General features: G+C 48.8%; 1 protein-coding gene across 1 annotated transcript in view; it reads right to left on the bottom strand.

The window, feature by feature from the left end:
* Nucleotides 1-6,762: 6,762 nt before the first annotated feature.
* taok2a (TAO kinase 2a) overlaps nt 6,763-13,307 on the bottom strand; it is a gene marked incomplete at its 3' end in the record, with an annotated part of 69,387 nt that continues 62,842 nt past the window's right edge. The window contains 4 exon segments of the mRNA XM_080524899.1: nt 6,763-7,062; nt 7,064-7,849; nt 11,158-11,340; nt 12,586-12,807. Coding sequence (XP_080381025.1) covers nt 6,763-7,062; nt 7,064-7,849; nt 11,158-11,340; nt 12,586-12,807 — 1,491 coding nt within the window.

Below are 13,307 nucleotides of genomic sequence, written 5' to 3'. Positions count from 1 at the left end.
ATCATTTACATGAGGGTAGAATGTAACATTTCTCTATCATTTACATGAGGGTAGAATGTAACATTTCTCTATCATTTCCATGAGGGTAGAATGTAACATTTATCTATAATTTACATGAGGGTAGAATGTTACATTTCTCTATCATTTCCATGAGGGTAGAATGTAACATTTATCTATCATTTACATGAGGGTAGAATGTAACATTTCTCTATCATTTACATGAGGGTAGAATGTAACATTTCTCTATCATTTACATGAGGGTAGAATGTAACATTTCTCTTTCTACCCTGTAAATTATAGAACATTTTTACATTCTACCCTCCTTTAAATGATTGACAGAGAAATGTTACATTCTACCCTCCTGTAAATGAGAGGTATAGAGAAATGTTACATTCTACCCTCATGGAAATGATAGAGAAATGTTACATTCTACCCTCAGGGAAATGATAGAGGTATAGAGAGAAATGTTATGTTATACCCTCCTGTAAATGACAGAGATATAGAGAGAAATGCAGTGGCGGGCGGTGCATTTCACACCTAGGCCTTCAGTGATGTCCGACACATTCCTACCTGAATTATTCTACCTCTTAATACCATCGTTATGACGCCATGGCTCTAGAAACTAGACAGAAACACAGTATAACCGGGCGTTGCATCACCTTAACATAGTCAGACAAGTACAACAGAGTTATATTAATATTTCCGAAGCATTTTTAATCAATAAATCCGCATTTACAATGAAGAGTGTTAAACTAACATCTTTAAGATCGCTACATTACCCACGTCTGTTGTCTCGTCCACCATAATAGCGACAAAGGGTGCCTTTTTAATCTCCATTTTGATCTCTTCTCCCATCACTTCAGCAATAGCAAAAATCAGGTCGTTTTGTATTTTGCCTGACGTCCCAGTAAACACTTTGTTTGTGGACAGGTGGTAATGTAAATCTGGGTTGTTTTCAGCCAGAAAAGAAAGAAGCTCAACGTAGTTTCCTCTGTTTGTGGACTCGGCGCTTTTATCGTGTCCCCTAAATGAAAGTTATTGTTTACCCAAAAACAGGACACAATCGATCAGTATTATCGATCAGTCAACGAAAGCTTTCGTTGTTGAGCTCCGTTTCCCTGCGCACTTTCAAAAGTTTCACATCTACCGGCATAGTTACGCATCTCAATAGTGAATATCAATAGTGCGTATCAATAGTGCGTATCAATAGTGCGTATCCAATCAAAAGACGTGCTGGGTGCTGACATCATTGAGCCTTACAGCAGGCGCCGTTGTTCCTTTTGCTCGCATCTACGTAGGTTTACTAGGTACGCCACAGGTTTTCTCGTTCCAACGTTAAGTTACAGGTCGTATCCGCGGCACCGTTTAGCGTGCAGGCGGGCAGATTTTGGAGCCCCCTAGCAACACATTTTGATTGGATAAAAGCTCTAACATAAAGGCCAGCCCTCCAAATCTCAATCGGAGACTGGAAGCAGCGCAACCAAGAGGAAAGCTATGAAATGAAGAGAATAGACTATGGGGAATCATTAATACATATTTGTGGAAAAAATATATTAAAATAAAATGTATATTCTGATGATGTTTAGGCCAGCAGAGAAGGCCTTGCTGGCCCTGACGGCACACAAATGTTACATTCCACCCTCCTGTAAATGACAGAGAGAGGTATAGAGAGAAATGTTACATTCCACCCTCCTGTAAATGACAGAGAGAGGTATAGAGAGAAATGTTACATTCTACCCTCCTGTAAATGACAGAGACATTTTACATTCTACCCTCCTGTAAATGACAGAGAGAGAGGTATAGAGAAATGGCCACAGTCACTTCTACAGTACTCTGGTTCACCTCAGACCACACACCAGGACAAACAGAAAAGGGAACTAATCTGTGCTCTACTTCTGTTTTAAACTTATAATACTACAGTATTTCAATTAGCTTTTTTCTTCAAGGGAACAAATCAGACTTCCATCCTCGTCATTACACCTCAGCATCAACACATTCCTGAGGGCTTGTTAAACTTGAGAAACCCAGAGAAATCAGTCATGTGGTGCAGTGGAATGGAACAAGTTGCCTTTAAGCATCAAAGAAACTGACAGTACAGCAGCTTTTAAGGCTAAGATCAGAATACAGCTGTTTAGCAACATTCCACTGTAAACCAAATAGAGGGTTATAGGATAGGAGAAGCACTTGTATGTTCCATGCTAAATGATATGCATGCAGTATGTCTTGGAAGTTTTTATGGACTTGTTTGTTGTTTTTGATGCGCTTCGTCTTCGCACATCAAGGACCTGTTTGTCTGTTTGTTCTGTTGGACTGTATGGGAGTGGCTGCTGGTACGGCCCCTTCCCCTCGTGGACCTTTTGAACACCAGGGACAGCGACGGAAAGAAGTCACAGACTTTATCGCTCTATCCCTGACAATTACAAGCAGGATCATTGCTTGGCCTATGTATTTGCATTTTTGCCAATTAATCAAATCAAATCCAAAAATCTAATGTGGTCCATTGGGGGAAAGGTAATTTGACACAAATCACGCCCCTGAACGTGTACATGAACAAACCAGAAATAAAGACAACACACCCGGGTTTTTTCCTTTTTTATTTTTATTTTTAAAAAAATGACTTTTGTTATGTTTCTGTACAACAAATTCTGTAACACGCCTCCTTTCCGTTTCACATTGAACCTGAACATTAACTTGGACTCTCTCTGTACAAACTTCTATATCCAACCGTCCATCGGTCGCTCTTTCTGTCCCATCACCCGTCAGATTGCACACACTCGTACGCTCACATACGTTAACTCTCACATCTATGGAGATAGATTTATATCTTAAATATACACGTACGAAAGTATAATACGCAACCGTGTTTTGCTATCCATCCGCACACATCTCTCGAGTCGTGTGTCGTAAAAAGAATTCACGCGTGCGTGAACAGATCCACGCAAGCGTGTTTTGCTATTGACCCGCAAATATCTCTCCATTCGTGAACCGTGTTTTGCTCTGCTTGGATTGACGTATGTATTTTTGAGACAAACATTTCCCTGTTTTGCCGTCTCGATTCGTAACTCGTAATATTCATTAGCTGATTATAAGGCGCTATCTGGGGGGTCAGAATATGCCAGCATCATGCTAGCATATTCTGACCCCCCCCCCCTCAAAATGCTCCCTGTTATAACTACAAGCATGTGCTTTCAGGGGTACCACCCAGTGACCTAAAGATGTCACCACAAAAAATATGAAGTGTCTCAGACTTTGCAAACAATAGTTAGGGGGGGGGGGGGGGGGGGGTCAGAATATGCCAGCATGAAAGGCAGGCTGCCATATTCTGACCCCCTCCCTCAAAATGCTCCCTGTTCCAACTACAAACATATGCTTTCTAGCAGTGGTGTAGGTGACTGAAGTGGGTAGTCTATATTATAAAAGCAAACATTCTGAAATTGTTCGGTTTTTACATCAGTGGTGGATAAGAAGTGCAGTGAGCAAAACATGTAGGTTAACCACAATACATGTGAGGGGGGATAAATAATATAATACATAAACGTATTACTTATAAACTAATAATATGTATTCTAAGTGCTCTCGTAGTGTATTATCGTATTTGCTGAGTGGTAGAAACACTCATCTTGTCGAAAGAACAGCGCAGATCACCGGCCAATCAGATAGCGCCTTATAATCAGCTAATGAATATTACGAGTTACGAATCGAGACGGCAAAACAGGGAAATGTTTGTCTCAAAAATACATACGTAAATCCAAGCAGAGCAAAACACGGTTCACAAAAAACGGTTCACGAATGGAGAGATATTTGCGGGTCGATAGCAAAACACGCTTGCGTGGATCTGTTCACGCACGCGTGAATTCTTTTTACGACACACGACTCGAGATGTGTGCGGATGGATAGCAAAACACGGTTGCGTATTATACTTTCGTACGTGTGTATTTATGATATAAGTCTATCCCCATACACATCCGTCATCACTGTCGCCCCGGGGTGCGTCTCGATGGTCAGCTGACGTCAAAGGAAAGGAGTGACAGAATCCGCCACGCCCGTACATCCACCGTATTCTTGTCACCTATCCTATTGTTTTCAAACCAGCGCAGCTCGAAGGGACGCACGGACGATAAACCCGACTGACTATTGAGACGCACCTTTTGACTGCTGCACGTCGGCACAAGAGGTAGGCGACGGACATCACACATTCTTTAGACCAAGTCCTGTGTCTCCAAAGCCCTGGTTAAGGGGGTTAACAGCCTCTCCGTACACATCCAGCATGTTCCATAGTAAACAAGTAAACTGCATTAACATCCTAGTAAATCACCCCCCCCTACGAGGTGCAGAGGGCTGCAAAAAAAGCGTCCAGAACCAGCTTTATGTAACATGGGGGGTGGGTACCTTACACCCTAGTCTTTGTTCACCATCTGGTCGAGGGACTATGGGTGCAGTGGCCTCCTCTTAGTCTCTGTACCTTCCTTTGCACTGGTGTGAAAGAGGTGGACTAGTGAGGGCCAATACTTAGTACAGGTACACTCATCGTTTTTTTTTTGCTAAGCACTCTTTCCATCAGTGCAGGTGAGGAAGAGAGGAGGAGGAAGCCACTGTAGAGCATCTGGATGGACCCTCTGAGACCCAACAAGGTGTGTTTATGCCCATCCACCATGTTGCTGTGATGCTGCTGGTTGCTGGCTAGAGCTGGCAGTGAGAGTTAGGGGGGAACTGGATGAGGTAACTGGTTCTGTCCTAAGAGGAAACCTAGGCTCTGCTAGAAGAGTGGAAAAACAAACCCTTCCTTCATGTTCTCCTCAACATGACTATTGACCTGACCTGCTCAGAAAGGTTGAACGCACAGAAAAGACGTTGCTTTAACCAGTCAAATACTTTCAAAGCAGAGCTTCCAGGAAGAACAGACAGAATTTGATAAATGTCTATTCTGTGGAGTGTTTGGGAATCCGTAGTGTACAATCAAAGAAACATGGAGAATCCCCCAACTCCCCATGGTAACTGCAATAAAAACACAAAAATCCTATAAACACAAAAGTGAGGTACAATATGGCACCAACGTGCTGGATTAGAGAGGGTGGTTTTGGAGACACTGTAAGGTCTATAAATATATCAACACAGCTAAAACATGAACGGTCCTGTCCACACGTAATAAACACTACAACTCCCACAATGCACTGTCCAGTAGACTCCTACCCTGAGACCTAGTAGGGAATGCTGGGAAAGGTAGTCCATTTTTTCTGTCTTAAAAAATAAAATAAAAATAAAATCCCCCTCATGTTATAGCTCTCTATCACAGTAACATTGCTCTTGCTCCCCACCTAGTGGTCAAAGATTGGCAACAACTTTTAAAAAAAGAAACTTTTAAAAACAGAATTAGTGTACAACATAAATATTACAACTGCATTAGTAGTAGTAGTAGTAATAATAATAATAATAATAACAGCATCTACTTTTCCATATCTATTTCCAAATTATATAATTCACATGAACAGAATTATCATTATTTTGACTCTAACACAGGTCCAGAGTTTTTATAGACTTATAAGTACAATGTCGGTCGAAAGTGTTGGACAGTGAGCAATCTTCAATCTTACTGTCAAACTATAGACAGGTATTATATCTTTATATGTATTTATATAAACGTGTAGTGTGCATGTATGGATACAAATTATTTCTGTACATTACTTCCATGCATTAAACTGTAATTACTGCTGTTTTGCACAATGTACATCATATGTACACATGCGGACACACACACGCCTACAAGGCTGTGTGGCCAGGAATGGGTCAAAAAGGTCAAAGTACTATGCAAGCGTTCACCACTGTACACACACCCCACTCAAGAATGTTCACAGGGAATTATCGCTCGGCTCACTCAAAAATAACTCCATGGCAGCATCCCTTTAAGAGGTTTTTTTAAAGAGCAGTGGCAGAGTTGTATTGGGTCAGCCGAGCCACTGGAAGGCAGTGTTACATTTGTCATACACTTGAGAATCTTCCTACAAAAAAACGTGTTTCTGAAATCTGCCCCCGGTCACCTTCGTAGCCTCATTACAACAGCAGTAGTTTATAACCCAAGCAACAATGATGTTTTGTTGTTATCCCCCCCATTTTCTACTGTTATTTACATAGTTTTAGCTCCTCCTCCATCCCGATGGCTCCTAACCTGCAGCTGTTAAAACTCCTCATTAAAACTCCCAGTTTAACAACCCCCCCCCCCCCCCTTCTCTGCAGACAAAATACTGAAAAATGGTCTCTAGACTGCTGTACAGCCCCCAAATGGCCTAAGATCCCTATCTGGTCTAATATATGTGAATAACACCCCCCACACCTCCCACCTATACGTAGTGATGATTCCAGTAGAGGGGGGGTCTAACCCTGGCCTCTAATGAGAAGACAAGTGACCGCATCTCCACAACTATTGACCCCTAACCCTTAACCCCGCTGGAAAAGGTGACCTACGCTTTCTATAGAACTTAAAGAGATGGAGCTGTTTTGGGGGGGTAAAGCTGCTCCAGCCATCCCCCCCCCAAACCCCTGGAGGAAGAAGAGGTGGAACGGTCGTCACCCTGTCCCCCCCCCCCCCCCCTCTGTCTGAGGGTTAGACACAGAGAGAGACACACCCCTGACGCCTGATCTTACATGCATGAACTACGAGAGAGAGAGGGGAGAGAGAGAGAGAGGGGGGAGTTTGTTCTCTCCATTTAACTCTCTATTCATCCCTCCTTCTCCCACCCCGCCCCCCCACCCCCTCCCCACGTCTCTCTAAGAGTAGGAGAGGTGGGAGCCGTTGGAGATGTGCGAGGTGACGGAGGTACTGCGGCTGAGGCCTTCCTCCCCCCCCCCTCCCCCCCCGGCCCCTCCTCCTGGCCCCCCCGACGCCGTCCTCCGCAGCGGCTGGGGGCTGTTCCTGAGGGCCATCAGGCCGGCTGGCCCCCGCACCACCACCGCCAGCCCGCCCCCCCCTCCTCCTCCGCCCCCTCCGTAGCCGCCCTGGGACGAGGAGGAGGAGGAGGAAGAGGGCGGGGAGGAGGAGGAGAGGGAGATGGGGGGCGGGGGGGGGGGGCGGCGGGGGCAGGAGGGCCAGGGACTGGGCCGAGGCGTGCTGGGACAGGTGGTGGTGGTGGTGGTGGTGGTGGCCCCCCCCTCCGCCGTGGGAATGGTGGGAGTAGTGTCCCCCCCCGCCCCCTCCTCCTCCTCCCCCCCCTCCCCACTCTCTCTCCCTGTCCCTCTCCCCCCTCTCTCTCTCCCTCTCCCGGCTCTCGCGGTACAGGTGGGGGGTGCTCTGGTGGTGGTGGTGGTGGTAGTGCTGGGGGAGGTACTGATGCTGCTGTTGCTGCTGCTGGTGGTGGTGAGGATGAGGATGGTGGTGATGGTGGTGAGAGGAGGAGGAGGAGGAGGAAGAGGAGGAGGCTGAGGAGGAGTGGCCCGTCCGGGCACTCGGGTTCATGTCACTGTCCCGGCCCAGGAGGAGGCCATGGGAGGAGGAGTTGACCGACTCGGCCCGGCTGAATCCCCCTCCTCCTCCTCCTCCTCCTCCTCCGACAGCACAGCCGCTGTTCTGGCTGCGCCAGGCGGGGGGTGCCACCGAGTTCCCCGCCACGCCGTGGCTCCAGTGGCTGCCGGAGCGGGGGACGGGCCGGGAGGAGGGCCAGGCGCCGGAGGGGGGGGGGGTGGGGTTGGGGTAGCCCTGGTTGAAGGCCTCGGCAGGGAGGCCCGTTAGGGCCATGTTGCTGAAGCCCAGGCGCATGCTCTCCGAGTCGAACGCCTCCATCTCTCTCGCCTGGCGCTCCAGCAGGGTGCGGATGCGCTCCGAGCGCTCGTTCTGCAGCAACAGCATCTCCTCCTCTATCTGAGACGGGAGGGAGGGGGGGGGAGAGGGAGACAGGGAGAGAGAGAGGGAGACAGTCAGACAAACAGGGAGAGAGGGAGGGTGAGAGACAGGGAGAGAGGGAGACAGAGAGACAGAGGGAGGGAGACAGAGAGACAGGGGGAGAGGGAGAGAGAGAGGGGAGGAGAGAGAGAGGGAGGGAGACAGTCAGACAAACAGGGAGAGAGGGAGGGAGAGGGAGAAAGGGAGGGAGAGAGGGAGAGAGAGAGGGAGGGAGAGAGACAGACAAACAGGGAGAGAGGGAGGGTGAGAGACAGGGAGAGAGGGAGACAGAGAGACAGAGGGAGGGAGACAGAGAGACAGGGGGAGAGGGAGAGAGAGAGAGGGGAGGAGAGAGAGAGGGAGGGAGACAGTCAGACAAACAGGGAGAGAGGGAGGGAGACAGAGAGACAGGGAGGGAGAGAGGGAGAGGGAGCGAGGGAGAAAGAGAGACAGGGAAAGAGTTTATGAGACGGGTTGTGGGTCATTTTGAAGTGGCCGTATAGGAAGAGGTTGAGCTACTGGGAAACTGGCAACTGGCTTCATCGCCCATCCACACACACATCCATAGCTGAATAAAACTAAACGGGGACAATTCCTGTGGAAATTGTGAAGTGTGCTTGCCCCTCACAGCCAGTAGGGGGCAGGTAGGTGAACACTGGGCACCCCCCTGCACCTGGGCCACCCCCCTGCACCCCCCGGCGAAGACCGTGTGTCTCTAGCTCACCCAGGGGCCAAGTTGTGGGGTTGTGGTCAGGTTGTGGTGGTCAGGTTGTTGTGGTCAGGTTTGTGTGCGTGTGTGTGTGTACTCAGGTTGCACTGTGCTTATAGTCCTGCCATGATCAGCGTTTATGAATTGTGACCGTTTGTATCCATGGCAACCAGCTGTAAGCTATGGTGTTTTTGTGTTTTGCTAGCTCTCAAACAAACGGCCCTAATAGTAAAAACTATTAATGCTAGGGCTTATATGTTCAGATTTTGAGTGACAGTGTGAAGAGCTGAACATGGTGATGTAAAATGTGTGTATGTCCACTTACAATTGTAGTCTTGATGGCAGTTTACAAAATTTTGAAAAAGGGATGTGCCACACTCTCAGATTTGAGAGTTCTACCCTTCATTCCTATGGGAACTTTTCTTCACAAAAAGTTGAATTGTGTGTAAACCGTTATCCGTAACCTTCCACAAATCAATAGCAACACGAGTGAGAACGAGCCGCACGCTATGACACCTCATGTCTACCTAGTGCCAAAACTGTGGGACGGGTAGCCGGGGAAAATGTTGCTATAATAATAATGAATACTAGACAGGGACAATTCCTGTGGAAATTGTGAAGTGTGCTTGCCCCTCACAGCCAGTAGGGGGCAGGTCAGCGGAGAAATATTTGGTTGACTGATAGGGCTTTCACACCGGCAAAGAACCGTGCCGGTTCGCGTTCGCGTTCCCGAACGTTGATGCTGTCTGGCGAACGAGCCGGCGTTCATACCAGCGTAACCAGAACCATCCAGAACGCTGGGTGATGAAGGGGCGGGATAAACAAAAAAGTCACAACTAGATGGCAGCTACTTCACTGGAAAAGAGGATGATATCTTCCACTACAGTATCTGAAATAAACAAAATGTTCTATGAAACAAAACAAAAGACACTTTCTACACGCGTTCTCTTACTAATCAGCTGCTCCATTACTGGAATAGAAATGGCTTACGAAAGTCGCGTTCGCGCATGTCCGCGCGCGTGTGTGTGTGTGTTTGCTGAGCATGTGAGGAAGATAGAGAGAATATTGAAAAGCGCGTGTGTGTGTGTGTTTGCTGAGCATGTGAGGAAGATAGAGAGAATATTGAAAATGTTGATATTGTTTTTATCACTAATGATTACATTTAGATTAGATTACATTTTGTCTACTTCCTTCTTGCTGGTCTCTGCAGCCTAGAATATGACACACCCACTGACGTCGTGACTGTTCTACGTTTTGGTTCTATTTTTGGTTGTATTTTCTGGTTCCCAACTTTTCAGGCTCCGAACCAATTGAGTTTCGGTCTGAAGTCGCTGGCCGGTTCCAGACTTGGTTTGCGAACACGAACTGGCACGGTTCTTTGCCGGTGTGAACACCCGATGACAGAGACCACACCCTCACTCACTCACACTCACTCACACACTCACACACTCACACACACACACACACACACACACACACACACACACACACACACACACACACACACACACACACACACACACACACACACACACACACACACACACACACACACACACACACACACACACACACACACACACACACACACACACACACACACACACACACACACACACACACACCACACACACACACACACACACACACACACACACACACACACACACACACACACACACACACACACACACACACACACACACACACACACACACACACACACACACACACACACACACACACACACCACACACACACACACACACACACACACACACACACACACACACACACACACACACACACACACACACACACACACACACACACACACACACACACACACACACACACACACACACACACACACACACACACACACACACACACACACACACACACACACACACACACACACACACACACACACACACACACACACACACACACACACACACACACACACACACACACACACACACACACACACACACACACACACACACACACACACACACACACACACACACACACACACACACACACACACACACACACACACACACACACACACACACACACACACACACACACACACACACACACACACACACACACACACACACACACACACACACACACACACACACACACACACACACACACACACACACACACACACACACACACACACACACACACACACACACACACACACACACACACACACACACACACACACACACACACACACACACACACACACACACACACACACACACACACACACACACACACACACACACACACACACACACACACACACACACACACACACACACACACACACACACACACACACACACACACACACACACACACACACACACACACACACACAATGAGAGAGAGACACACACACACACACACACACACACACACACACACACACACACACACACACACACACACACACACACACACACACACACACACACACACACACACAATGAGAGAGAGACAACACACACACACAGAATGAGAGAGAGACAACAACCCCCCCCCAGGTAGATACCCTCTGCTCCAGCAGCGCCCTGCGGATGGACACCCTCTGCTCCAGGTCCTTGGCCTCCCTCTCGTGCTGGGTGTCCGTGTGGATCTTGATCTTGCTCTGGTAGGCGTTCAGCAGCTCCAGCTCCTGCTGCAGCTGCATCCGCAACACCTGGTACTCCGCCTCCTGGGTCTCATCCAGCCGCAGCTGCAGGGGAGAGAGAGAGGTGGGGGCTGGACATCAGATTATGGACCTGGGGTGGTCTGGTGGTCTAGCACCATGGTCTGGGGTGGTCTGGTGGTCTAGCACCATGGTCTGGGGTGGTCCGGTGGTCTAGCACCATGGCCTGGGGTGGTCCAGTGGTCTAGCACCATGGCCTGGGGTGGTCCAGTGGTCTAGCACCATGGCCTGGGGTGGTCCAGTGGTCTAGCACCGTGGCCTGGGGTGGTCCAGTGGTCTAGCACCATGGCCTGGGGTGGTCTGGTGGTCTAGCACCATGGTCTGGGGTGGTCCGGTGGTCTAGCACCATGGCCTGGGGTGGTCCAGTGGTCTAGCACCATGGCATGGGGTGGTGCAGTGGTCTAGCACCATGGCCTGGGGTGGTCCAGTGGTCTAGCACCGTGGCCTGGGGTGGTCACGTAGTCTAGTACCATGGCCTGGGGTGGTTCAGTGGTCTAGCACCATGGCCTAGGGTGGTCCAGTGTTCTAGCACCATGGCCTTGGGTGGTCTGGTGGTCTAGCACCATGGCCTGGGGTGGTCCAGTGGTCTAGCACCATGGCCTGGGGTGGTCCATTGGTCTAGCATCATGGCCTGGGGTGGTCCAGTGGTCTAGCACCATGGCCTGGGGTGGTCCAGTGGTCTGGGATGGTCCAGTGGTCTAGCACCATGGCCTGGGGTGGTCCAGTGGTCTAGCACCGTGGCCTGGGGTGGTCCAGTGGTCTAGCAACGTGGCCTGGGGTGGTCTGGTGGTCTGGGGGGGGAGCACCTCGTCCGACAGTGTACACATATTGCCCGTGTCGGCATGGGTTCGTAACCTGCCCACGCCTGGCTGACAGGCCCTCTCCTCTCCCCTCCCCTCCCCTCCTCTTTACTTTGTCTTTCTCTACTGTCTCTATCCATTACAAATATAAAAAGTAGTGGAAATACCCCACACACAAAAAACAATAACCCCAAAAAACTTTTAACAATTAGCAATAGATTAACAATAAATCAAGGGCTGTAATTTGTACTCCTATGTGTGTAGATTTAGAAGAGACTCCCATCTGGGAGGTGTCCTTTTGTTGCTAGGATTCTACATTGAGTCTCATTAAGCTGGCGGCTTGGTCGTGGTTCATCCTGACAGTTTTAGGAGTTTGTATATTGTGTGGTCTTGTTGGTGTATTTGTTGGATGCTGGGTGTGTCTGTGTGTGTTTGAGTGTGTGGTGTAGAAGGTGTGCGGTAGGGTCCTTGCCTTACTCACAGCCTGTGTGGACAGCATGTCGTTGATGGAGTGGTCGTACTGCTCGGCCAAGATGGCCAGCTTACGCGTCTGCTCCTCCTTGAGCCTCTTGAGCACCGCCTTGTGGTCGGCCTTGGGAGTGCTCTCCAGCAGGTGGTTCCTCAGCGCCTTGTACTGACGGGTCTGGATCTTACACGTGTCCTGGAACTGACGCTTGATCTGGAGTTCCTTGGACTGGAGGGAGGGGGGGGAGAAAGAAAAAGTGTGTTGGTGAGGGGAGCGATGGACGACATGTCGGGTACGTGTGACCTTGTCACGGTAATCCCTGGAAATGTCCTCTTCATCTCCACGCTGTCCCAGTGCGGTCACCTTCTGGTGCCAAAGCAATCTGCTCACTGTCCCCTCAAAAGTCCCTCAATGTCCCTGAAATATTGACTGCGTTCCAAAAAGCGTTCTTGCACTCTATCTAGAGTATACACTGTACTTGGTGTTCACTCTATAATAGAGTGCAAGAATGCATTTTGGAACACGGTCATCCTCTCCAAGTCCATCACAATATTCTTTCTAGTCTTCATATAGTTCCCTCTAGACCTCATACAGTCCTCTAGTCGTCATACAGTCCTCTAGTCCTCATACAGTCCTCTAGTCCTCATACAGTCCTCTAGTCCTCATACAGTCCTCTAGTCCTCATACAGTTCTCTAGTCCTCATACAGTTCTCTAGCCCTCATACAGT

This window comes from Nansenia antarctica (assembly GCF_963989245.1).
Source record: "Nansenia antarctica genome assembly, chromosome: 2".
Taxonomy (NCBI): Eukaryota; Metazoa; Chordata; class Actinopteri; order Argentiniformes; family Microstomatidae; genus Nansenia; species Nansenia antarctica.
The sequence above is the reverse complement of the archived record's forward strand: the minus strand, read 5'-3'. Positions and strand labels throughout refer to the sequence as shown.